This window comes from Anopheles marshallii, chromosome 2 (genome assembly GCF_943734725.1).
Source record: "Anopheles marshallii chromosome 2, idAnoMarsDA_429_01, whole genome shotgun sequence".
Taxonomy (NCBI): domain Eukaryota; kingdom Metazoa; phylum Arthropoda; class Insecta; order Diptera; family Culicidae; genus Anopheles; species Anopheles marshallii.
In genome coordinates, this window is record NC_071326.1 from 5405637 (window position 1) to 5430144 (window position 24508).

The window sequence follows — 24508 nt, forward strand, 5'->3', positions numbered from 1 at the left end:
TGATATTTGCTAACAATTTCCCACCGCCATTATTCTCTTCGTCGTTTCTTCTACATCGTGCCTTGTTTTGACCCCTAGCTATAGTTAGATAAGGTATGTTACAATATTCTCCCACACAGAAGATATATATCTTTGTTGATACATAACGAGTGTTTAACGAACTTGATAGTGCGAATGATGCTATTGAAATTTTCCAGTAGAAAGGAATCCCACTGTCTGGGTTGGAATACGTCGAACAAGCCCCGTACAGGTACGAAAGGGTGTAATTCAGCAACCAAATAGTAAACTAGTAGCTGTACTAGGACGACGTGGCATCTAGAAGGAACCCTCACCACGTGGTCTGCTGCTGATGGTAACTACATAAACACGTCTTTGATGTTTTTGAACTGACGAATCGATAAATCGACTGGAAGATCGAAACGATACTGCGTCAAGCGATCCAGTGTTTTCAGAGCATCACGAAAACCGGTGTTGGCCACATAGCTCCAGCTGGAATAATGGGAGCTGACCAGTTCCTTACACTGGAATATAAGGTACAGCCATTGCGTTAACTTCTGGGCGCTAAGAAAGGTGATAAAAATATGCTCAGTTATTACGCTCTCATTCTGGGTGAGATTTCATTCTTACTTCAGTCCGGCACATATGAATGCCTTAAACTGCGAATCGTAGCTCCTTTTGTAGGGACTGTGTAATGCAACAATCGATCCAATAGCACTGAGAAGACTCTGTAAACAAAGAGATGAGGAGTTTTGGTTTCAATTGACGACTTCCAGCTAAAAAAAAAACTCATTTACCTGTTTGTTTGATAACGGTCTACCATCCACGATATCCAAGTTGAAACTTTCGGACAACTTTCTCGCCGGGGTCGAGTTGTAACGATCGCCGTTTTTGATGTTATAGTACACAAGCAATAACTCCCAGGCATGCATTTCCTCCACACTGTTGCTGTCGAATTGGGGCTCCATTTCGTCGTCTTCGTCGTCATCGAGCTGAGAAAACAGATTGTCTTCCACGTTCGAGTTCGCCGTGTCCTCCACTGGACACGATGTCTGTTTCTTTGGTGCAGTGGTAGTCGCTCCCGTACTCTTTCGTCTGACCTCCGACCGATAGAAGCCTTCGTTTGATCTTCCGCTCATGCTGGAATGATTGGTGCCACTGTTACTGCTGCCGGTGGATGAAAAGCATCCCGATATGAATGGAACCAGGCTGTGGCTTGCGCTTTCGGAAATGCTACGCAAACCATGCTGCATCAAACATTGGATAGTTTTGGCCAACCGTTTGCGAACCAGCAGCGTTAGCTCGTAGTTCTTCCTATTGCCACGGGTGGGACGCGTAGGATCGTCCTCGTCTTCCTCGCTATGGTCCGCTTCCTTGGGTGCTATTTCGCTTTGTAACGCCAGCACCAAAGATGCAATCTCCTGCACGTCGTATTCCAGTCTTGCTCGAATATCACCCCAACAGTTTTGCCGTGTACGAGCCATCATTTTCGATTGATAGTTGGCCTCGCTGTTCCGATGCTCACTGCCACAGTTGAACTGGGACAGGGCAAACATTTGCAGCAAAGTTCCGGCCTTATCCATCAATCCGAACGCCTTGCTATTGAAGGATTCCCGTTTTGTTGCTGCTTGGTTAGTATTGCTACCATGGTTCACCGAGCTGTGACCGGCCACTACGGACGGTGAAAGCGTTTGGCGATCAGTCACGTGTTGTGATCTACTACCGTGTTCTTTGGAGAGTTCTTTACACTGTTGCTTTTGTTGCTGTTGCTCAAGGAAACGTTTTTTAATTTCCGCCTTCTCATTCGTCTGCAGAAAACCGATAAATCGTTCCAGATCTTGAATTTGTGTTTTGAGCTGCGTCACCAGCTGTTCTTTCATCTTCAGCGGATTTACCAGCTCGTCGAGCGCACTGTCCACCTGCTGGCGTAGATCTTCCGAAGTGAGCTGTGGCAGGTCCAGTTCATTCAAGTTCAAGTTAATTTTTTTCTTTATCTCCTCGATGATCACCTTCTGCTTTTCTAGCAGGATCGTTTGCGGAAGAATTCCTGCACCAGACTCGTACGCATACCGCTCCAGATCCATTAGCTGCGTTTTCAGCTGTTCGATAAGTTCCTGCTGCTTTTCGCGTAGGTTTTCCACCGACTCAGGACTCCGGTCGAGATTGGCCACGATTTCGGGGATGTTTTGCTTCACCGGGTTCTGCTGTATTTCCGGTATGCCCAGGAACGCAAACTCTTCGAGATTCTTCAACAACGAGTCCCGTTCCTGGGGTGGCGCTTCTACGATCTGCCGTAATCGTAGCTGTACCTGAGCGAAATGCGATGTCAGTGCAATCAGGTTCGACGACAAGACCTCATGCTCGTCCTCGAGTGATTTCAGCCTTTCCCGCTCCACTGCTCCATCGGGCATGGATCGTTCGTCGTGGTGGTCGATAGTGCTTTCATCCGTAAGCCCTTGGTTAGATTCGGAACTGAACGCAGAATCAAAATCGAACTCATCTTCCGACACATTCCTCGGTACCGAGCGCTCATTCTCAACGAATAAACCAAATTTCATATCAACTTCCACGTTGCCATCGTCACCACAATTGCCACAGGCTTCATCTTCCGTGTTCTTTCCAACGCATGCTTGGTCACCCTGGTCTACAAGCGACAGAGCCTCGTCGATCCGTATGCCTATGGAGGACATGTTTCAATTTGTTGCAAAACTGCGCTCACTAGTAACGATCCGCACACGCTCCCGCAAACGATCGCTTATGGCTTGTATAAAATTATTCAATTTCCTGCGACCATTTCCTTCGGAGTCCTGTGACGGTCACGGAAACTATACGCTGCTGCTGTGTGGGCGCTAGAATGACGTACTTTGTTGGCAAGCTTTCTTCATTGTTATCCCACCATATGTAATCAATGAAGGAATAACTTTTTTCCTTCGAGGAATACTCGTGTTTTCCCTTTGCTAGCACGAACAGCCGTACACTTTGTGTTTTAGGTAATGGACCACTGCATTAGTTGCAATTACTTTGCACAAGTCGTAATGATTTCTCCTTCACTCTACACCGAGTGGAACTTGTATAATAATCGGACCTTTCTCACGTCCTGCCAGTTTTGCTGTGCGTACTGTCAACTTACTAAAGCTTTTTATGCTTCGCAAGTGTTGGTAAAATACGTTTGCCATGTTTATGCCTTCATCAATCCACCAAAGCCATGCACATGCGCAGAGCCGGGGCAACAGCTTGAAATTCCGAGAAGCACGTGTAAGCTAACGCCAACGAACGAAAGCTTTGTTACGCAGCTGTTTTCAATAGATTCAGGTTATCGATAATGGGTTTGAAATTATATCAACCATTTACCATTTCCTTACTTATATCTACTATCCTTTCTTTCGATTAGATCAACGTTGGTTCATTTCACGCGTTCTTTAGCTATCACCAACAAGACCAAAAAAATGAACGATAAAGTTGATAACGCAGACAATGTTCTACTAGCTGAAATGACAGCTTTCAAAGGGGGTTTACTCTATTCGTACAACCACGATTTAGTTAGTTTTTACAATTTGACACAAAAATTGATAATTTAAACATTAATTCAAAAGCTACAAACAAATGGTACACCAATTAAAATTGCCCGGTGCTTATGATTTATCTATGACAATAAGGTGTTCGAGAGTTGGGCGGGTGCAGGAGCAGGAATTTATCGGGCTTGGGTAGGCGGCCATATCAAAATGATGCGCTCAGCTGTGAACGGTTCTAAGATGAAGCAGAATCATTTATAGCAGTTAATTTTTTTTGGGATTCCATCATTTTTTTCGTTTTGGATGATGAGTAAAGCTTCACGCCGTCAATTACAACATTGTGCACGCGTATCTTATGCTGCGTTAACATATAGTTAAATCTGTAAGAAATGCAAATCATATATAAGTGTTTATTCCACAATGCTGCAAATAGGGGCTCTACCTGTAACCCTTGCCGCAGTATTCACACGTGATCCGATCACCAGTGTGCAGCATCATGTGCTGCCTTAGCTTATGCGGGACTGGAAATCCTTTGCCACATATTTTGCAGCTGTGTTTCGGTTCCTTGCTTTTGTGGCTGATCATGTGCCTATGCAATCCCTTTCTCCAACTGTACTGCATGCCGCAAATGCTGCAGGAGAACGATTTGCCCTCATGCTTCGATTCCATGTGTTCCGATAAGCCACGGCGTTCCTTAAACTTTTGGCCACATATGCTACACTGATGTTCGCGAACGTTACTATGCAACTTAATGTGCACGTTGAGCCTACCTAGTGTTTTAAACGAATATCCACATATTTCGCATATATGTGATTGCAACGGTGCGTCACTTTTACGCGAAACGTTTTGCTCTTCCTTGTCGGAGGAAGATGACGAATTTGCCATCAGATCTTGGGAATAAAAATCATCGTCGTTTTCAGACGAATAAGTTTCCGAAATTAGTTGATTTTCAGTTTCACGCAGCTCTCTCTCCTCGTCATCACATTCGTCCGCCGCGCTGGTGCTGGGCAATTCTTCACCGAACGTTTCGAACTCATATTGGTTGGCGAAATGCTGCACGATTACCTCCGATGGTGTAGTGTCGATCACGATTTCTTCGCATTCGGCTGGAAAAGCGTCGTTTTTTATGGTACTCCCACTTGTGTCTTCGTTGCTGCATCCTTTAGTACCTTCCGGCGCGTTAGCTTCTTTCGCGGGCTCGGCCTTGACTAGCGTCGTTTGCTGCTGGAGAATCGTTTTCAGCGTTTCTTGAGCTTCGAAACATTTATTCCAAAACGTTAGTATTACGGTTGCCATTTCTTTGCAGTAGAGGCACACTCCAGACGGCAACACCGTGGAGTCGGACAGTTGCAGATTATATTGGAAAATTTTATCCACATTGCACAGCAGCTCAAATTCGTCGTCAAGACTGTAGGATTGTTGTTGTCCGCACAGTCGGCAATACGTTCGATCCATAACAAGCTTATCTAGGGAACGAATCTTTGATTCCGGTTTTTTAACCGGACATGTAACGTTGCGCGTAGGCAGTGCCCCCAGTGCAAGCCGCGGCACCTTATACTGTCTGTTGATGAGATCCTTTTCGAAGTGTTCCTCGCAGATCAAAATTTTGCTTGGCAAGCTGTGCAGAGCAATCACGCTCGACCAGCCCGACTTTACCCACCAATCCTCAAACTCTCGCGTACGGGTGAAAGGAAACACTACGAAATCCCGAATTCTGGGAACACACTTGGGAAAAATGCAAACTTTTCCCATATTTGCAAGCAGCAATTTTTTTTGTTTCGCGTCCATCGCGTTGTTATTGTATTCTGCCTGTCTGACGTTTGTTAGGCGCAGGTCTAGTGAACGCTAGTGACGCCCTATCATTTATTCAATGGCAAGTAAATTAAATTCCAAAAGTAAACAGTTACAGTTTCAATTCTTGCTAATTACATTAACATGCAACAATCCTCCGCACAAAGATAATAATCACGATTTTTAATTGCCCAATATTTTGATACTTTGGTTGTGTTAAGTGTTAGACCAACGCCTCAGCGCTTTTGACATTTCTTATTCTTGTGCTGCTCCACGCAGTGATTCCTGCTCCGTTCCCGTCCTTGCGAAAAAGACCGAATTCTGTTGCATATAAATCACTTCTTTCCAGTAAGTACATTGCAACACGCATAAAACCCGAGTGAAAGTGAATATACTGCTTATTTATCAACGATTATCTAGTGTAAAGATGCAACTCCACGTAAGAGGATTGAACACGCACGTTTTGGACGTCCAACCGGATGACAACATTGCCCATTTGAAGGCCCTGCTGGCCGGATTGGAGTCCGTCGATGCTCAGGAGCTTCATCTGTACTGCGAGGGTAAACCGCTCGCCGAAGATGCCACTGTGGCTCAGCTGACCTCAGTCGAGCTCGATGTCACGGTTAGCCTGCTCGGTGGTAAGGTGCACGGTTCTCTCGCTCGTGCCGGCAAAGTGAAGGGCCAGACACCAAAGGTGGAAAAGAAGGAAAAGAAAAAGAAGAAGACTGGCCGCGCTAAACGGCGCATCCAGTACAACAGACGCTTCTCGAGCGTAGTCCAGGCGTACGGTCGTCGCCGGGGTCCGAATGCCAACTCGGCCTAAAAGCTCGGGACAATCTGCGGGCCATGTCAAAGCATGGGCTACGGAGGGGTGGGACTGGCAGGGGGTAGGTTCTACAGTAGGGTGAATCTTAATTTTGTCTAAAACCTGTAAAATCGGCAGAAGTTATCACTGTAAAAACCGAACGGAAGAATCATAGAAGCCTACGAAATAAAACCCATTTTTTCAGGAGGTTCCGCAAAGACGACCCCAAGATTTCAACCTCTGCTGTAAACCACGCCGTGATTTGATGTAAATAAACTACGCAATTGTCATTCCACTCATGATGAAGGCCAACAGTTCGTAGCATAATGTTTTGAGAAACACGTACCAAGTGCAAAGTGCGATCTGCTGGTGGAACCGAATATGGGGAAAGATTTAGACTTGAACAGTACGCAGAACCTGGTGCATCCAGACTGGGAAATAAAAGATCCGACGCCTGATATATACGCGCTGTTCGCGGTCTTTAATCAAAAATTCTTCCAAACTCGATTGTCTTGCGTCCAACTGGAATGGAGCAAGAAAATGTACAACTGTGCCGGTATCTGCTACCAACGGTCGAACCGCTTGGGAAAAAGCTGCATCATAAGACTGAGCGAGCCGCTGCTCAAATTACGCCCGCGTAAAGATTTAATTCAAACGTTGCTACATGAGATGATTCATGCGTATTGCTTCGTATTAGGAATCCGCGAAGGAAATGGTGGCCATGGTCCAACGTTCAAAAAAATAATGAACGGCATCAATAAAATAGCCGGCACCAACATCACGGTATATGCTACGAGAATCCTAAACTCGTAGAGAAGCAGTCCTTTAAATACGCTTCTTGTCCTTTTAGGTTTACCACAGTTTTCACGACGAAGTGGACCTCTACAAAACACACTGGTGGAAGTGTAATGGCCCATGCCAAAACAAACATCCTTTTTATGGGTTGGTGAAGCGGACAACTAATCGCAAACCGGGAACGTATGACTTTTGGTGGCAAGAACATCAGATGACGTGTGGTGGAGAATTTGTGAAGATACGGGAACCTTCACCCAAGCGCAAACGTGCATTGAAAAACAAAGAAAACATTATGGGCTCACAAACACCCAATGGTTTTAGCCGATCTCAAGAGCCAAAACCGAAGTCTAGCCAAGGTAATCAAAAGAATGTAATATCGAACTATTTCAACAACTCTACATCAACTCGTACCACGCCGAAAAAACCCATATACACACCCGGAGCAAAGCCAAATTACGGTGGTGGCACGTTGGTAATACGAAAACCACCTGCTGCTACTGCTCAAACACGTAACGTAACACCGAAAATTGAAGATCCACCCACATCATCCCGGACGGTTTCAGCGCAAAAACCACCCCTGGAAGGTAATTTGCGCAACGTGAAACAGTTTAAAGATTTGCCACCTGATGGGGAAGGTCCATCCAAACGAGTATCACCTCCAACTGCAGTGTTTACCGGTACAGGATTCGTGCTTGGTTCGACGGGTAGCACGGGTGAGCGAAGAAGTCGACTGTTGGACAAATTTCCGCCAACCACCGGTAGCAGCAGCAGCAACAGCAGCAGCAAGCCAACTTTGTCGAAAAAACCACGAACGGAATGGAAACCCAAAACCGCCAGCACAAGCAACACGATGGAGACCAGCATACTCTCTGACGATTCCGATAACATATTCGACGAGATAGATTTGACGCAGGTGGGAAACATCAAGAAGGAACGGACGGAATCGATCCGTAAGGAAATCGTTGATTCGCTCCCTAACGATGAGCTGGATGAAATTATTCTGATCGACGACGAGTATGATGATGAGTTGGCAGATGAAGAATTGTCTTCGGTCGATAGTTCTTTGCTCGACCGATCGGTGATAGACGAGTTGTTTAACGAAAGCGACGAACTGATCGAAGATTTCAATCGCACCAACGCACAAATTAAGGTTGAAAAACCCGACGACGAAATCGTAACCTGCCCGATGTGTCTGAAACGGATGACTCGTTCTAAGATCGGTGATCATTTCGAAAGTTGTTACTCGCACATTGCCGGCGAAACGAGCACCAGGGGAAGTAGAGGGCAAAGTACTGCGAACGATGTTAGCCAACCATCCACATCGAAGGCCACCCCGTCAGGGAGCAGAACAACATCAACGGCATCTAAGAAATTGGAATCGGTTGATTTGATTACGGCACAGGAGCAGCTGTTGCGTGACTGTGGTTACGCAGAAGCGGACATAGCGAATGTGCTTCAAGACATGAGCACGCAAGATATGCCGGCACCTAATGTGGCTTCGCTCAGAGAGCAAATGCTGCGTGATTGTGGCTACACGGAAGCCGACATTAGACGAGTATTTGATGATGCATCATCGGAAGATGCGTTGAACAATGATGTTGAATTTATATCCGTTGTGGAAAACTGTGAATGCCCGATCTGTGGTAAAACGGTGTCGCTAAGTACGATCAATCAACACATCGACCAGTGTCTTGTAAAGTAGCGTTATATGTTATATTTTTCAATAAGAATACGTTTTTTATCTGTAAAATTGATCCTTGATCCTTCGTGTAAGTTGTGCGCATGTCATATTAGCTAATATCGGTACTATTGGATACTGTTTCGATCTCTATGCACGGTTCGGGAGGATAGTCAAGTACCGGCGGCAGTAAACTACCGTTACCGTTACGAACTTCACCATTTTCACGCTCGTGAGATTTTATATGGATACGCAAATTATTCTTGGTGGAAAAGCATTTGCCACAGTGTTGGCACATTTCCGATTTTTCACCCGTGTGCGTGGTGTAATGTGCCCTCAGCTGCTTGCCCGTTGCGAACAACCGTTTGCACTGATCGCATTCGTACTCCTTAAAGTGGGCCTGCAGGTGTGAGATCATGTTGTTCACCTTATCGGTGCTGTAACGCTCACAGTGATTGCACTTGTACTGCATCGGATTGCGGCTTAGTATCGTGTAGTGTTCCACCCAAGATTTCGCTGGCCGATAGTTGTAGTTTTTCGCATGCACCTTCAGATGGAGTATCAGATTGAAGGATGTGTTAAACTTCTTCGGGCAAAGCGTACACTGGTAGCTACGTTCCTGGGAATGTTTCTTCAGATGCACGTCGTATGATTCGATTGTTTGCAGGACTTTTTTGCAAACAACACACTCGTACCCTCTGTCCTCGTTATGCGTAAGCTCGTGGTTACGCCGTTTGTTTGGATGATTGAATACCATATCACACTTACTGCATTTCAACGTTGTGGTATGATACTTCATGTGTTGCTTTAGTGCAGCCTGGGAGCCGTACTGTTTGCCACACATCATACAATTCACGATGCAAGGAGCACCACCGCCCAGGTGGTACGTATGTGTGTGATAATATTTACCAGCCGCATTGCTATAGCGACGATCACAGTAGTCACATTTGATCGGTTGTTCGTGCATCTTCATATGTGTGTTCAGCGTACGCACTCGTGTTAGGACGATGGTTTCCATGACGCACCGTTTGCAGGTGTACGGTACTTTGTCCACGTGCGTAGCTAGATGTTCTATCAGAGCTTTCCGAGAACCCAACGGTTCGCTGCTACAAATGTAGCACTTGAAATCATGCAGCATTGGTACAGGGCCGGTAGACATGTCCTTCACCGCTCGATTAGTTTGACGAAGGTTTATGTTTTTCTTATGCCGTTTCGATTTTGGCTCACTGTTCGGCATTATACATTTTGCGACTAACTGAGCAGAGGTGAAACTCTCGAATTTCGGGATGAAGGTACTATCTGTGTTTTCATTATCGCAATCCATTTCTTCTTTCGCAGATGCTTCGTCGTCTGTTTCCTCTTCCTGGTGGTTATCCGATTGTTCACAACGAGTGCGAATACGAAGAGATCTACGTGTTGATTTGGTTTCTGTCTTTTCGCTTTCGCTCTTTTCATAATCGTATCGCTTGGGAGATATTTTAGCGTCACAAACGCTCTGAGATTCATCCACAGCATTTGTCGAAAGGTTTGTTTTGCTAGAACTATACAATGATTTAGAAGAAATTTTCTCAACTCCTTTCTGCATATACTTACAGATGTTCAACTTCCAAAACGTTTCCGTACTCATTTGAATCAGTAGAAATTGCTCCTCGAAGCTTGCGATCGGATGCTTGAAAGAACTTTACATTTTCATCGATAGTCTTCAGTCGCGAAATGCACTGTTTGCATATCATTTTTGAAAATGTATCATCTTCGTCGATCTGGAAGGAAAGATAAAGATGCGGGACCATTGCCTTGGGTTATTCATTATTGGTCAAAGTATAGCGGTAAACAACCAGTACACACCTGCAGTCTTACAATGTTTCGAATAATACCCAACAGCTCAGAATTTGCACTACAATCAAACAGTGGACACAATTTTTTCCACGAAACCAGACACATTCTACATATTCCGTTTCCTAATTCCATGTTGTGGGCGAAATTTCGCGTCCAAGCAAAATCCCTTGTTGGTAAAACGTAAACATAAACAAATGCCCGACTTTTCTCCCATTCGCGGCGACGAATGACAGTTTGACAGATTTGCAACGGAGATAAAAAAAAAACAAACGGGAAAATGAATTGTAGAAATTCGAGACATGGCGGGGAAATTGTTGCTGCCATTGCCATGCCAGCAATCCATGTGTGACAAGAAGGATTTGAAGATGATGGTTTTGCAATTTTGCAGAAGTAAAAGCCAAATTGAACTATTCATATTCATTGAACTGTCTATTGTTCTAGAACGTAGTTCTTTGGTTTAGTTTAGTTCAAAGCTAGATTTGGATTCTATCGGGGACGGAAACTGTTGGTGGATATTGGCACGGTACATCGGTGCCAGATGCGTTTTTGCTCGTCTTCAACGTGAACAATATCTCTTGCAGCACAAATGAACCTTTTTTTGCTCTATGTTTGCGTTCCAGAACACATTTATTTATTCAATCATTTGCTTTGCAGCTACTACTGTACCGTCATTTCCGGATTGGGTTGGTAAATTTATTCAAGTGGTTACATATTGATGCGCTTATATGCACAGCATGGCATATAACAATCATTTAATTTCAGCATTCTCCGCATTTGCTGCGTGGGTTAGTAGTTAGTTAATTTTGTTCATTCCGTTAGCGAACGGTGATCGAATCGGTTTGATAGACATCGATACTTCTATTGAATTTGCCTCAAAAAACACACTAATTGAATTTAAGTTTTGTTAAGTTGCTACATACTGTTCGAACATTAATGCTTGCGACCCACAATAGCTCGCAACCATCAATTACATGTCCCCTTAACGATTGCGGTAGGGTTTTGTACTGAAACGTGGTGTGTATGTCCTTCAAATTTTGCCATCAAACATCTTTACCAAAAGCCTGTGTTATCCAGAATCGTTATGCTAACGGAAAGCGGTATCTCCGGTTGAGTCAAAATCATCGAAACTTTAATTAAAGTCGACGCGTTTGAGAGAGTGATTGTATGAAGAGATTGTTGGAGCACTCGTATTGCTATTATAATTTCCAATTACGGACGTACCTTCACATTGTATACTGTGTGTGTCAAATACGCGAGATGGATTGTTGCCCAGCCGAAGGGGTAAACTGGGAATATGATTCACTCTAGTGGAGATTGAGTATGGATTGCGAGGAAAGAAAAACAAGAAAAAAAACATTGCTATTTCGCGTGTGGGATTATCGGGTCTTAGTTTCTACGATAGCGTCGCCTAGAGGAGCTATTCTGAGACGATGCTTGCTGGTTCTGGCCGGCGTAGATGTTGTTTAGAAAATCGTCCAAATTTGGCTCACTGAAATTGTGCGAACAAAAAAAGCAAAACAAATTAAATATCGCAGACCCACCCCAAAGTAACACACATGCTTACTTTGCACCCGGTTCCTTGCGTGAGCGTCCAATCTGGTCCTTGTCCAGCGACTGGCCTTGCTGATGTTGCGGTTGTTGTTGCTGTTGCTGCTGCTGCTGCTGGGAGCTACTGCCAAGCACGATGCGATACTGCACAATATGCGAATTGGGCTGCAGGTGCGATAAGGCACCCTTCTGGCAGTTGGCCCATTCCGTGATATCGTACACGTTGCCCTCCATCATCGCGAGATATTTCCACCGCAATCCGAAGAAACTCGTTTCAGCCCAAATATCGCCCTAGAAATGAAATAGTACGCTTTGAAGTGCATCATTCAATCATGTGATGGCATCACATCTTACCTCTCGAGCCGGATGACGGATCTTGCACGAGCTGCACTCCCTGGCCGCGTAATGTGCTCTTCCGGTTGGTTTTCGCGGATGACGCAGACAGCAGCTGCTACATCTGTTGAAGAGAGATAAGAAACAGTATGACAACATCCTAATTTTCTACACGTACGTCCCCCGAGCATTCGACCAAACCCGGTACTCCTACCGTATTGTGTTGGCGGCTTCCGATATCTTCGTGTGCAGCTGCGTCAACAGATCGTTAATCTCAGACCATGCTTTCTCCGCGTTCAGTGCCTCGGCTAGGCTCTGGTCGTACTCCTTGCGGCTTTCTGGCTCACCGATCAACTCGAACGACCGTTGCAGCACCTTGAACGCTTCTTCTGCGCCCGGTTGCTTGTTCTTGTCCGGGTGCACCAGCACGGCAATCTTTTTGTAGTGTTTCCGTATCTGCTCCTGGGAACAGTCCGGACTTACGCCCAGAATACTGTACGCGTCCTTACCCTTGCAGTTGAGCAGCGAGGACATCGCTTCGTCCGCAGTTGAAGGAAGCCGTCCATCCCTGTACGGTGTCGGTTTGCTCCCGGGTGGTTCAACGGGCTTCTGTCTGCGACAACGCCGCCAAAATGCCCACTTTGAATCCTTCGCAAAGCGTCCATCGAACGATTGCCAGCCGCTCCGAAACCAAGCTCCGGGTCGTCCAGAATTTTTACCAAAATCTTGCCGTATCGTGCACACATGCTGCCAGCAATACTGATACCCGGATAGCACATAGTCCCAGGCGAGTCGTACACTTAGGTACACAACATCGCTGACCAGCGACCACAACCAGTGAAGCGCCAGCACCATATACTCCAACCACTTCCGGAACAGCTTCTCCAGGAAAGCGTACTTATGGTTTTTACGGGCTCGTACCGAACGTTTCCCGGCCGGTGGATTACCGGCCATTTTATCCTGCTGCTTTCCGGCACCACGCGGTCCGGCATTGCGGCCTCCCTTGCGATACGTCGCAGCTGCTCGTGGTGGGTTAATTTTTTCGATATGTGTATCATTCGTTCCGTTTGTGTTCTTCTTCACATTATACACGAATGGAAGTTCCTCTTCCTGGCCACTTGCATCTTCCTGGTGTCCTCCTTCTTGCTGTCCGGTCGTTTCCGAGGAATCGAAACTATCTTGATCGTACTCGTCCGAATCATACTCATCGTAATCTTCGCCACGTTCTTCCTCGGTTTCATCATTTGCCAATGGTCCGCGAACATCGTTCCGGTTGTTCTGCGATCCAGCCATTTCCTCTGTTACGTCGTTCAGATGCGCCGTTCTACCTTTCTTGCCGGATATAGTACTTCCGTCCAGTGTTTCGATACCAGTGCGGGAGTTCTTATCCTTCTTACCGATATTCGCCTTCTCGTTCTTACGGCCCTTTTCCTGTCCTGTTGACCCAGCACTTATGTCCACTCTTGGGACTCCATCCATCGCCTGTGTTGGAGAGATCGTTCGAGTTCCAGCACCATTTGCCTTGCGTGAAGTTCCATCGATTCCTGCCCGGTCCTTCTGATGACCCCCTGCCGTTCCAGTGCTTCCCGTTGATTTACGATCTCCGTTCGTGTTCGTACGTTTAGATTCTCGTTTCGATTTACCACCACTTGTGCCATTGCTGCTGGTCATTGCTTTGGTGCCATTACCGAGCGTCGAAGGTAAAACATTGCTCATGTCTCCATTTAGCATAGCACTCGCTGCAGCATTGGAAGGGAAAGCATTACCTCCGGTAGGAACATTCTTGCTCAACACATCGGAGTACGACATACGCATCGGTTTCACTTCGGCCACAATGCGCTGCTTCTTGTTTACATTCTGATCGAGCTTGGCCGAATTATCGTCGTTCTGCTGGTTGTAAACGGCGGTGGCTACATTTGTGTTTGTGCGGGGCATCGAAACGGTCGGGGAACCACCCGAAGATGAACCGTGTGATTGAGATCCTGAGCCAACAACGTTCGGTGGGACAGGATTAATTACAGGTTTCGACGATCCTGTCTTGGCGGGTGACATGGTAGTCTTGCTGCTGGTGTCTTCTAGCGTCGCAGCAACCGAGGATTGGGATGGTACATCATTTGCCTGGTTGGACGATGGTCCATTACCGTACGTGCCGGAAATCGTAGGAGCCCAGTTACCCACGAGCTGACTGATCAGAGTGCTGGTGTTGCTGCTACCATTTTCCAATGAAAGCTTTGCTGTGGCTGGTACAGAAGCTGGAAGGCTTCTGAGTGATGCAGGGGCAGCAGACATTGCTGCTTGACCAGTGGAGATGGAGTATTGCGGCAACTGTTGAGGTGGTTGCAGCTGTTGCGTTCGTTGTTGTTGTTGCTGCTGCTGCTGTTGTTGTTGTTGCTGTGGACTATGTAGAGTAAATCCGAACCCCGGAGCAGCCAGCACAAAGCTGCTATTGTTTGAAAACAGTTCATAACCTTGCTTGTCCTGCACGGTGTGATTTTGATTCGCATCTTCCTGCGCACAAGGTATCAAACCGGCGGCAGCTGCAGCAGCTGCAGCCTGTTGTTGATGCGGTTGATACACCACTTTAATCGATTGCCCATAAGTATCGGTGTACTCGTCCTCCAAGGGTTGATGTGTACCATGGTGCATTGAATATCCGGTCCCGGTTGTGCCATAGTTATCCACCATACCGCCCGCGTTATGATAGAATGCTGCAGCAGCGGACGGCGTTACCACCGGCAAGGTCGGAACAGCGTACGAGAGATGCTGCGGATGAGGGAGCAGCTGCGGCACCACCGGTTGTTGCAACAGTGTTTGATGCAGTTGCTGGTGGTGCTGGTGATGTTGTTGCTGCGGATGATGCGGATAATGGTGCGGTGGTGGTTGCTGGTTCGGTGGCCAGAAATTTTCATTACCGTCGCGCGTATTATTAGACATTTTCGGGTGGGGGGTGGGTTCTATTCAACGCAGCTGGAAATGACCTAAATTGCGCTGTCCGGCGTAAAGTACAGCTGTGCCGAACAACTGCCCAGCCATGGACGGTCGCAGGACGATGGTGATGATGGTTGATGTGGAACTTCTAGGCCATGCACACATGCGATGGTGCCGCCTCCAGTTCCCCTACCACCTATTCCACTTCAACCATACGCTATCTAAAACGCGCGATTTACCACCGACAGGTGGTGCACGACAAGCGGCCCGCAATGTGGGACCCTTTTTTGCACTATAATTGTGCCGAACCTTCACCGTAATTCACTAAATCCAAAGCGCGATGCAGAAAATTATCAAACGAAAGTCCTTTTGTGCCACCACGAAGACGAGAAGAACATTATAAGAATAACGGGAATAAGAGGAGAAAGAAAAATATTCTTATTTTACGCATGCACTGTCAAACTGTGGATTGGGGTTCGTGTTTGACAGCTCCGCTCAGGGTGCATGCAAACCCTGAACCGGTTCAACGTTTTTTGGAAGCAAGCCAAACTACATATTTAATATCTTATTCCGAAACAACGCATGCAAAATTTACTGATTTGGAGTTTTCATGTCTTAAAAAGCTGTTTTATTCTGTATTACACTTGGCTGTACAATCCGATGTTGTTATGATTCAAAAACGAGAACTTCACCGAACCGGTTCACGCAGCGGTCAGTCGCCATATGTTGCATACGCGAGAGCGCCTTTCAAGTGCTTCGATGGTAACGGAAAAACAATTCGTGCTGGCTTTCAACAGACACATTTCACTGCCGCGCTAGAAACAACCACGACCCGGAAACAATGTAGCGGACTTGTTTGTGTGTTTAGTGATAAAAGCCTGTTATCAGACGAGAGAATTATCTCATATTTCTTTACAAGTTGATGAGGCGTTTGTGTGTGTGCGTGTGTATCTTTTGCCCGTGCCATCATAGAAACAAACAAAAGAAACAGCTGCCAAAGCTATGCAAATCCCGAAATAGCTAGCAAAAGAAGCAAATAACATATGGTTCGGTTCGTGGATAGCAAGCAACTGGTTGTGATTGTAGTCTTCTGCAGCATTTAACTCGTCGAACAGTTTATAAGTTGAATGATTTAACAAAAAGCTTGGCGTTGGGGTAGATTTCGAATAAGTGAGGACACCTTTTCCCATTTGCAAAGCGATGGTGGCCAAAATCGTTGGACCACAGTTTCGGTCATTGACTGCGTTGCTGTTTGTGGGAATGGCGTTAATGGTGCAGGACGTCAGCGGAATTGCTAATGGGACGAACAGCAATGGGGGTGACGCGAAGCTCATTTTTGCTCATGTGGTATGTTGATAAGGCAGTGTCCAAAACGGTTCCAATCATCCACATGAATTTTGCGCTCTTTGTTCATAACGACGCACTGATTGGTGATGTGTCCTTTTTTCATTGTCTTGTAGCTTTTCCGCCATGGTGATCGTACTCCGATCGATCTGTATCCTAACGATCCTTGGAAGGATCCCAGCCACTGGACAGCAGATTGGGGACAGCTAGTGAACGTAAGCCATTTAACCACGGTCTATCTCTGCCACACAATAGTGAATAAGGCATTATTTTTCGTTTTATTATAGGCTGGTAAAATGCGCCATTTAATGCTAGGAAAATGGCTACGCCACCGCTATTCGAGTTTGCTGAAAAACACATACAGCAACAATGAGATTTACGTACGCTCTACCGACGTTGACCGAACACTGATGAGTGCCGAGGCAAATCTCGCCGGATTATACCCACCGCAGGGAGCTGATGTATGGGACTCGGCCATAACTTGGCAACCGATACCAGTGCATACGGTTACGGAAGAACTGGACAGTGTGCTGGCAGCAAAAAAACGGTGTCCCGCTTTTGATCACGCACTGAAGGTCTATCGTCAGTCGGAACCATACCATTCGTACAATGCTTCTTTGGAGCAGCTGTATCGTTATGTGACGGAGAAGACGGGTCGCCGATACGATTCCATGTCATCTGTACAGAATCTTTACAGCGCACTGCTGATAGAGGAGCTAAACAACTTTACGCTGCCTGACTGGACAAAGACGGTCTACCCGGAACCTTTGCGATCGATTTCCGCAGTGACATTTGCAGTAAAAACGAACACTACCCAGCTGGCCCGTCTAAAAATGGGTCCACTTGTGAAGGAGATGCTTCATCGGTTCCGGTCGAAAGCAAAGGGAACACTGAAACCGAACCGGTCCGTCTGGATATACAGTGCGCACGATGTTACGGTCGCCAGTTTGCTAAATGCGTTGCGAATTTTTGAACTGCACAATCCGCCCTTCGCAGCGTGCATTATGCTTGAACTGCGACAACCCGCCAACGGTGAACAGGCGTACGTGGAAATATTCTACAAAAATACCACAGCCGAACCGTTCCAGTTGACCGTACCTGGCTGTACCGCTCAATGTCCACTGGATAAGATGTTTGAAATTTATGACAGCATTATGCCGAAAGACTGGGAATCCGAGTGTCAACTATCCCTGCTGTCGATGAGCTACGTCGAGGCGGATATGAATTCGGCCAGCAGTTTGATCGGGATTGTGCTATTGACTGCCATTTCGATGCTCGTTCTGCTGACCGTTGTAGCCATTGCGAAACGTCGCAACAGTATGAACAGCGAACGATGGTACCTACGGATTGATGGGTGAGACGACGGAGTTGCATTTACGACCCAATTTTATAAAGTCATGTAAAATGTTTCATAAGGCTGATTGATACTGTCTGTTAGTTGGTTTGAGTGTGTACTTTGTGTTGATTGAAATGCACTGGTTAATAAGAGATTCGTTAGTGTTAAATATAAAATTACGGACGGAAACAGAATATTTGTGCGAAAAGTTAAATCCCCGCGCAAGATTGATTTTATTGAAGTTTTCGAAAGAACTAGGTTCAGGTTTGTACTTGGAAGGTGGCAAAAATTCAACGGTTCAACGAAATGAACATAACATCGGGTGGGTTAAAATTCCAAATTTTCCATTTTCAGCTCTTTCTTTACCGGTGTACTACGCATCGGTTGTTTGCCAAGCGCTGGGCAGATAGGAGCATTCAGACAATCGTTACAACGAGGGAATCGCGATGTGCAGATAGTTTGCCCGAATCCGACCAGCATATGATTTACCTCATCCCACAGCTCGTACGGTAGCCATTTCTCCAATGCTTGACGGGTTTCTTCTGGATTCTTCGTTTCCTTCGGGACCCACTTTAACCAGTTGGTTATGCGGTGCACGTGCGTGTCGACCCCAATGCCGGTGACAATATTCCAGGCTGAACGCATGCAGAGATGGGCCATCTTTTTGCCGACACCCGGTAACTTCAGCAGTCCTTCGATGCTGTCCGGAATGTCTCCCCCGTACTGGTCAATTAAAATTTGGGACATTTCCTTGATGAAGCGCGTTTTGTTCTGAAATCATGAAAAGAACAAATTTTGATTACGGTTGGCAACACTGTTGTTTACGTGTTTTGCCACCCAGGGTTTGAAACTCCTTCCACAGATGTCAGTTTTGGATAATGAAAACATAGCAGGAAAACGTACAACAAGCACAACACATTTCACGAAAACTGCAGTGTGCAATACTTTGGTCTACAAAATGAAACTAACGATAAAAATATTGAAAGGAGAAGAATACTTCGTTGAGGTGCGTCAATATCTTACTGGTTAGCATGGTGCAAGCATTTGAAACGAAACTTCTCCGTCTCTATTCACAGACCACGGAAGAATCAACAATCCAACAGATCAAGGAAGAAATTGAGAAGAAAAGTTCGATACCGGTTGAACATCAGAAGCTGCTCCTCGTAGGGAAGGCGCTAGCAGACGAAAAGACAGTCGCTTCCTACAGCAGCATTGCCGATGGAACGAAATTAACGCTGGTTGTTAAGAAACCGGACCCATTGCGGGACGTTATCTATCGTCACTTCAAACGCTACCTACAGGAAGAACAATCGCAACGATTGACCACGAAATTTATGGATGATTTTGAACAGAAGCTAAACCAACTCAGTTTGGATGATTTGGAAAAGATTGCTACAGAAATGTTGGCTAAAAAGGGACAAAATGTCACCAGCGGTGAGAATGCATAACTATAACATAACTCTGGATGTGAACGTCGCAACAAATAATGTACGATTTACCAATTAATATTGTTTACATAGTAAATAAATCATGACACTGTGTCTATGAAACATGTTGGCTCTTTCTTTACGTACCTTATAAAAACCGACCGGGTAGATGAGTTGCTGCAATACCGCACTATCGGTGGCTACAATTGATTCTGGCGTAAGCCCATGTTTCTTCAACCGCAACATGCATTCATGGTTTGCCTGGTCCTTCGTTTGACTCGACAGCATCAGCGACACAAGACAATGGTAGCGTTTGAGATGATCCGGAAGTACGCTTTCCGTGTCCTGACTAAACTGATCGCATCCCATCGTATCTACTGGGGCCGGGGTTGTTCTGCGCATTTGGCGAATATTTTCCAACATCTGACGCCAATTCTCTGGCTCCCACCTTGACTCTTTCGCAATGGTTGCATCATCTTGATCATCGGCGTTCTCTCGCTTGGTAGGAGATAAACAATCGAATGCTTCCTGCTTAACAGGCGTCTTTTCGATCGGGACTTGAGACGTTACTTCGTCTTCTTCCGGTGGTTCGACTTTAATTTTTACCTCTTTCAATGACAAATTTTCCCCTGGATTGTTGGGTAAGCCTGGATCATTGAAAATATCTGTTGGTTTTCCTTCTTCAATGTTCGTGTCTGCTTTGTGGTGCTTTTCCGGGGTTTTGAGGAGGCAAGATTCCGTTTTGTTAGTTTCATTGGACACAGATGCAGCATCGATGCGAATATTTTTTGCACGTTGTTTACCCGTTTTTTTGGGGGCTGAAGCAACATTAGTGCTGCTTTCGTCCTTGGCCTTGAACACAGAAGCACTTCTTTTGCCGGAAGACTTGCCCTCTACTGGTATGTTGTTTTGGGTAGCCTTCTGCAGTAGACTTAAACCTGCTTTTTTGGTGAAATTTCTTGTTTTCTTGGGGGAAAAATATGGCGATTTCGTTTCCTGAAAAATAGTTCCTAGTGTTTACAACATAGCGAGCAATAAATATGAAGAAAATTGGCACTTACCATTATTCGAACCAGTGTAGGGATACCAGTACAAACAAGTCGCATAAAAAGAATAATTTCAGGACCAGAAGCCACTCGGTTAAATCTGCGATTGTTTGCTGTCCGCGTGTGTTCGCAGCAAGTGTGTTCTGAAATAAAACCCGCTTCGATGCTGTTCGACCCGGCGAACGTCAAACGAATGCTAACAAACAAAGACTTGAATTCTTTGAACGAAATACCTACCGGTTTTTTTATTTGACGATGTGCGGTTGCCAACAAACAAAGTCTTGAATTCTTTGAACGAAATAACTACCGGTTTTATTATTTGAAGATGCGCGGTTAATCTTCCAGTGAAGTATCGGGAAACGATGAAAATGTTTTAATAGTTTTAATGCTGTTTAGGTTTTAATGAAGATTAGCAACACCGTAACAATGGTTGGAATGGAAAAATATTACATTTATGCCTATTCAGTCCATTACACATCTGGAAAAAAGGAAATTAAATCACATTAAACATTGCGCTAGATTCGTAAAATTGCTATCATTTTCAGTTTGCTGCTTTTTGTGCGGATCCAATCCAGCAAACAAAACTGGCAACCCTGCCATCCGTCATCCCGGGCAGTTGTCATTAGCGAAGCTGTCATTAGCGAGAAAAGTGAAATCTATCCGCACCGCAGACGCCATTTAAACGTTGGCGCAAGCCTGGAGAGCGAAGAGACAAAATATTTTTGTTTTTTCCTATCATCCTGGTTCTGTTTGGTTCCACATTTCGTTTTAGTTTACCATCGTAAGCCTTAGCTTAACACGTAGCAGTAAGCCATAGACGCAGCAAAAGGACGTATGCGATGATCCCGGTGAGTGTTTTGATTTTGGTGCTGTATGCGGCAAGCGGTGTGGTATCATTTCCGGTGCCCCCATCGGGTTCCCGGCGAAAAAACCACACTGTCTAACGATGCCCAACGCTGTACAATCGTTAATATTACTTTCTTTTCGTTCGTTCGATTGTTTGCCATTACCGACCCGTTCTACCGAATGCGCCACCTGGAATGTTTTGCTTGGGATGATGCACAGAGAACTAAAGTGTTTGTAGGCAGCTTGCCACCTGCGACGAAGCCGGAGGAAGTTCGCCGGTTGTTCGAAAACTATGGCGTGGTGACGGAATGCGACGTCATGAATCGATGCGCGTTCGTCCACATGCAGAATCAAGATATGGCCGAAAGTGCGATCCAGGCGCTGCACAACACCACCTTCAAAGGTGTGACGATCGTGGTTGAGCGTGGCCGCGTCCGGGAGCGGCCCCCGGGAGGTGTTGGTGGCGGCGGCATGGATAGTGCGCGTGGTCGTCCCGGCGCCGGCCCAATGCGAGGCTCACGCGGTGGAATGCGAAGCCAACCGTATGGTGTCGGTGGGTACGGAGCAGCACGCGTACCGGGAGGCTATGGGGCACGTGCAAATTATGGCACCGGAGGTCGCTATGATGGAGGTTATAGGTAAGTTGAAGCCTTTTTTTGTTGCTCAGTCATATGTTGACGTGCAAAACAACAGCCAGTAAGAAATACATTAAATAATTACCTTCCGCTGTTCTTTGCCCTACGAGCTATAGGAATGATGTTGGATACAGTTCCTCCAGTAATGCGTATGGGTACGGGTACAGTAGCAACGGTGGCGGTTATGGTAGCACTCGTCACACTAGCAGCGAGGATCGCCGCGGCTTCACGTTACCATCCTATCCCTCCGACCCGAACAGGGGTACGTACGGTAGCAATTACGATGGCTATTCCAGCTACGATGGCTATAGCAGCTATGGTTACGATACCACACAAGGATCCTCCAGCTACCAGCGATGGCCATCTACAGCTCCACCAGCGGCAGATAGCTAGTATGTTTCGTTTGCCCAAAATCCATCACGGATATTGAATGTTTCCAATCGATTTAATTTTTTTTTATTCGTTTTTATTAGCTCATACGCTGGCGGCTACTCACAAGGATCGGTGGACCCTGGGGCCGTCGGTCAAAGTACAGATTATAGTCAATCTTATCCTTCCATGAGTGGTAGCTCATCCGGATACCGGTGAGAATTTGAACACTTTTCAAAGAGATCAACCAATAGATATATAATGCAATCACAACTTACAGTGCATCTGCAACCGCATCTCCACAATCCTACCGCAATTCCGTTTCCGGGTATGGACAACCCACATCTGGCAGAAGATTCTAACAAGGTGCCAACGGACCAGCATGAAAATGTGTGAGATCAACAGCAGTAGTAGTCTTATATGTTTTACATGCAGCCTAAACGTCCCCTCAACCTCAGCCCGCCAGGATCTTTAAAAAAACCGTTCACTGTAGCAACAAGTACTGTTTGTTGCTATCGATCATTATCTTAAAACAAATTCATCATCTTTATTATTGCTCACGAACTTCCTTATTAAACACCTTTTAACAGTTTTCGAAGAAATGATGTTGTAGACTTTGGTTCTACACCGAAAGTTGATACTGTCGTCCTTATACCTATTCTGGATTTTGAGTTTGAAAGTGGAAAAATCATAATTTAGTTAATATAACTACCATAATGGTGCAGATTGCATACCATACCATCGGTCCCTCTAATAGAGCGAGTTTATTATTCATTACTGTTTGTTAATTCCGCTGTTGCTAATTTTCTCATTCAAATTTCACACCTATTAAAACCGTAACACAATCGTACCGTCAACAGGAAAACTCATTTTATTCTGCTTAGTGCATCTTTTCTGTTACAATTATTTACTGACCGTAGGATCACGTTTTTGGTACCGGAATGCGAAAGGGTCACACTGCCTGAAAGCTTCCAGGGAAAGATAAGACAGTGCGCAAGAGATTAGAAAGACATAATGGACGACAGGGCAATGACATTGCACAGCGGTCGACGTTAGAATGGTAGAATAATACAGACTGGGATTTGGCCCCAGGAAAGAATGTTTTGTTAGACATCAAGAAGTAGAGTGAGCATTTTGTGTTTTTTTTTTTATATCTAATTATTATTTCACTTGGCCAACAACGTTCTGGAAAAAACAACTATTCTCTAGTGTATTTATATATATATATACATTACAAACGATTATATTTACGAAATCAACGTGCAGAATGGCAATCCAGCGGGACAAGCAAACCGGAAAACACATCCCCCGCAATGGTATCGCTCGATCTGTAATATACACATCTTCATTCACACGTAAAAACACACACACACACACGTACACTTGCATAACACGCGTACAGAATTTTTTGTTTTGATATAGTATAATAAAATCGAAAATCAATTAAGATTAATTAACTTTTTAACCGGCAAAAGAGGCGTGCAGCTAGTATGCTTTTAAATTGTTCCCCTTTTCACGAGTCTCCTTATAGCCCGGTCGTTTGGTATCGCCCAGTGTCCATTCCAAAAGAGAGAAAAAAGAAACCGGCTTGTTCAGCGGATTTGACATTTTAAAGGCCACAGGCAATCTCCACTGCTTCGATGCGTTATAGTCACCGTCGGAAAATGAACCTCAGTACCTGTTTGCCACTGGTCCCAATGGTCGATGTCAGAACTTGGATGGAAATTTACTTTTATCATTCAAATCGTTGAAATATGTGGGTCATAAAGGAAGGTGCTACTCCATCTATCTGTCTGTGGTGTAGGATGGACGTGACTCAGCCCCTTTCTTCCGTACGGAGTTTGAGTTGCTTGGCCTATTTTGGGGTCCAAAAATAAAACCAGTTCTTTGTCTGAGTCTAGTCAACTACCACATGAGCTGCATCGTATGGTAAAAGTACCACAGCATTCGACACACTCGTATGAATCGTGTAGTCGTCGTACAACATTGAAGCGATTCCCAATTCCCAAATGTTAGATAAATCCTATCCTCTTCTTATGATGTACCGCTTCACTTGTGTCCTCATCGGGCACACGACAATTGTCTGCACTGCTTAGCAATCTTAACACAACGGGCCCGACGGATTGATCGGCAATCGATCGACAACCGCTCAGAGCGGCCCGGCGAGAGCATCGATGGTTGCACTCCTTTCCCGCGGGGCCCGAAACACGGTCCGCGTGTTGTTCTCGCGTGTGCTTGCGTGTGAGTCTCGCGATACTGCGCCACCCGGCATTATGCAATGG

General features: G+C 45.6%; 9 protein-coding genes across 9 annotated transcripts; 5 read left to right on the forward strand and 4 right to left on the reverse strand.

Annotated features, from left to right (window-relative positions):
* Positions 1-356: 356 nt before the first annotated feature.
* LOC128719358 (RUN domain-containing protein 1) lies at positions 357-2687 on the reverse strand. The gene is made up of 3 exons (XM_053812982.1): positions 795-2687; positions 628-725; positions 357-561 (listed from the first exon to the last, which is right to left on the reverse strand). Exons 1-3 carry the CDS (start codon positions 2685-2687, stop codon positions 357-359), a joined length of 2196 nt encoding a protein of 731 aa, XP_053668957.1.
* Positions 2688-3744: 1057 nt separating this feature from the next.
* LOC128709630 (zinc finger protein 91-like) lies at positions 3745-10546 on the reverse strand. The gene is made up of 5 exons (XM_053804635.1): positions 10424-10546; positions 10172-10338; positions 8708-10113; positions 3952-5206; positions 3745-3889 (listed from the first exon to the last, which is right to left on the reverse strand). The coding sequence occupies exons 1-5, from the start codon at positions 10544-10546 to the stop codon at positions 3745-3747; spliced, it is 3096 nt and encodes a 1031-aa protein (XP_053660610.1).
* On the forward strand, positions 5728-6123 carry LOC128719360 (FAU ubiquitin-like and ribosomal protein S30). Its single transcript, XM_053812984.1, has one exon. The coding sequence runs from the start codon at positions 5728-5730 to the stop codon at positions 6121-6123; it is 396 nt and encodes a 131-aa protein (XP_053668959.1).
* On the forward strand, positions 6487-8602 carry LOC128719359 (DNA-dependent metalloprotease SPRTN-like). Its single transcript, XM_053812983.1, has 2 exons — positions 6487-6888; positions 6956-8602. Exons 1-2 carry the CDS (start codon positions 6487-6489, stop codon positions 8600-8602), a joined length of 2049 nt encoding a protein of 682 aa, XP_053668958.1.
* Positions 10547-11800: 1254 nt separating the features above from the next.
* On the reverse strand, positions 11801-15229 carry LOC128719357 (uncharacterized). Its single transcript, XM_053812981.1, has 4 exons — positions 12510-15229; positions 12317-12419; positions 11979-12253; positions 11801-11903 (listed from the first exon to the last, which is right to left on the reverse strand). The coding sequence occupies exons 1-4, from the start codon at positions 15227-15229 to the stop codon at positions 11801-11803; spliced, it is 3201 nt and encodes a 1066-aa protein (XP_053668956.1).
* Positions 15230-16423: 1194 nt separating this feature from the next.
* On the forward strand, positions 16424-17925 carry LOC128709633 (prostatic acid phosphatase). The gene is made up of 3 exons (XM_053804638.1): positions 16424-16570; positions 16684-16782; positions 16855-17925. Exons 1-3 carry the CDS (start codon positions 16424-16426, stop codon positions 17923-17925), a joined length of 1317 nt encoding a protein of 438 aa, XP_053660613.1.
* Positions 17926-18230: 305 nt separating this feature from the next.
* Positions 18231-20436, reverse strand: LOC128719535 (endonuclease III-like protein 1). The gene is made up of 3 exons (XM_053813162.1): positions 20392-20436; positions 19478-20326; positions 18231-18674 (listed from the first exon to the last, which is right to left on the reverse strand). The coding sequence occupies exons 1-3, from the start codon at positions 20434-20436 to the stop codon at positions 18231-18233; spliced, it is 1338 nt and encodes a 445-aa protein (XP_053669137.1).
* Positions 18862-19351, forward strand: LOC128719536 (ubiquitin-like protein 4A-B). The gene is made up of 2 exons (XM_053813163.1): positions 18862-18909; positions 18980-19351. The coding sequence occupies exons 1-2, from the start codon at positions 18862-18864 to the stop codon at positions 19349-19351; spliced, it is 420 nt and encodes a 139-aa protein (XP_053669138.1).
* Positions 20437-21095: 659 nt separating the features above from the next.
* LOC128708297 (RNA-binding protein 4.1) lies at positions 21096-22588 on the forward strand. Its single transcript, XM_053803271.1, has 5 exons — positions 21096-21224; positions 21442-21860; positions 21968-22249; positions 22331-22441; positions 22507-22588. The coding sequence occupies exons 1-5, from the start codon at positions 21216-21218 to the stop codon at positions 22586-22588; spliced, it is 903 nt and encodes a 300-aa protein (XP_053659246.1). The 5' UTR covers positions 21096-21215.
* Positions 22589-24508: the final 1920 nt, after the last annotated feature.

Excerpts from the sequence above, each read along its gene's own strand:
- LOC128719358 (XM_053812982.1), bottom strand. The coding sequence starts at position 2,687 with ATGTCCTCCATAGGCATACGGATCGACGAGGCTCTGTCGCTTGTAGAC. Across the intron at positions 726-794 it reads GACCGTTATCAAACAAACAG|AGTCTTCTCAGTGCTATTGG; the intron begins GTAAATGAGTTT and ends CTTTGTTTACAG. Across the intron at positions 562-627 it reads TTCATATGTGCCGGACTGAA|CGCCCAGAAGTTAACGCAAT; the intron begins GTAAGAATGAAA and ends CACCTTTCTTAG.
- LOC128719360 (XM_053812984.1), top strand. The coding sequence starts at position 5,728 with ATGCAACTCCACGTAAGAGGATTGAACACGCACGTTTTGGACGTCCAA.
- LOC128719359 (XM_053812983.1), top strand. The coding sequence starts at position 6,487 with ATGGGGAAAGATTTAGACTTGAACAGTACGCAGAACCTGGTGCATCCA. Across the intron at positions 6,889-6,955 it reads TAGCCGGCACCAACATCACG|GTTTACCACAGTTTTCACGA; the intron begins GTATATGCTACG and ends TTGTCCTTTTAG.
- LOC128709630 (XM_053804635.1), bottom strand. The coding sequence starts at position 10,546 with ATGGAATTAGGAAACGGAATATGTAGAATGTGTCTGGTTTCGTGGAAA. Across the intron at positions 10,339-10,423 it reads GAAACATTGTAAGACTGCAG|ATCGACGAAGATGATACATT; the intron begins GTGTGTACTGGT and ends CTTTCCTTCCAG. Across the intron at positions 10,114-10,171 it reads GTTTTGGAAGTTGAACATCT|CAAAACAAACCTTTCGACAA; the intron begins GTAAGTATATGC and ends GTATAGTTCTAG.
- LOC128719357 (XM_053812981.1), bottom strand. The coding sequence starts at position 15,229 with ATGTCTAATAATACGCGCGACGGTAATGAAAATTTCTGGCCACCGAAC. Across the intron at positions 12,254-12,316 it reads TCCGTCATCCGGCTCGAGAG|GGCGATATTTGGGCTGAAAC; the intron begins GTAAGATGTGAT and ends TTTCATTTCTAG. Across the intron at positions 11,904-11,978 it reads CGCAAGGAACCGGGTGCAAA|TGAGCCAAATTTGGACGATT; the intron begins GTAAGCATGTGT and ends GCACAATTTCAG.
- LOC128709633 (XM_053804638.1), top strand. The coding sequence starts at position 16,424 with ATGGTGGCCAAAATCGTTGGACCACAGTTTCGGTCATTGACTGCGTTG. Across the intron at positions 16,571-16,683 it reads AGCTCATTTTTGCTCATGTG|CTTTTCCGCCATGGTGATCG; the intron begins GTATGTTGATAA and ends ATTGTCTTGTAG. Across the intron at positions 16,783-16,854 it reads ATTGGGGACAGCTAGTGAAC|GCTGGTAAAATGCGCCATTT; the intron begins GTAAGCCATTTA and ends GTTTTATTATAG.
- LOC128719536 (XM_053813163.1), top strand. The coding sequence starts at position 18,862 with ATGAAACTAACGATAAAAATATTGAAAGGAGAAGAATACTTCGTTGAG. Across the intron at positions 18,910-18,979 it reads GAGAAGAATACTTCGTTGAG|ACCACGGAAGAATCAACAAT; the intron begins GTGCGTCAATAT and ends CTCTATTCACAG.
- LOC128719535 (XM_053813162.1), bottom strand. The coding sequence starts at position 20,436 with ATGCGACTTGTTTGTACTGGTATCCCTACACTGGTTCGAATAATG. Across the intron at positions 20,327-20,391 it reads CTACACTGGTTCGAATAATG|GAAACGAAATCGCCATATTT; the intron begins GTAAGTGCCAAT and ends ACTATTTTTCAG. Across the intron at positions 18,675-19,477 it reads ACCCGGTCGGTTTTTATAAG|AACAAAACGCGCTTCATCAA; the intron begins GTACGTAAAGAA and ends TCATGATTTCAG.
- LOC128708297 (XM_053803271.1), top strand. Across the intron at positions 22,250-22,330 it reads CCACCAGCGGCAGATAGCTA|CTCATACGCTGGCGGCTACT; the intron begins GTATGTTTCGTT and ends CGTTTTTATTAG. Across the intron at positions 22,442-22,506 it reads GGTAGCTCATCCGGATACCG|TGCATCTGCAACCGCATCTC; the intron begins GTGAGAATTTGA and ends CACAACTTACAG.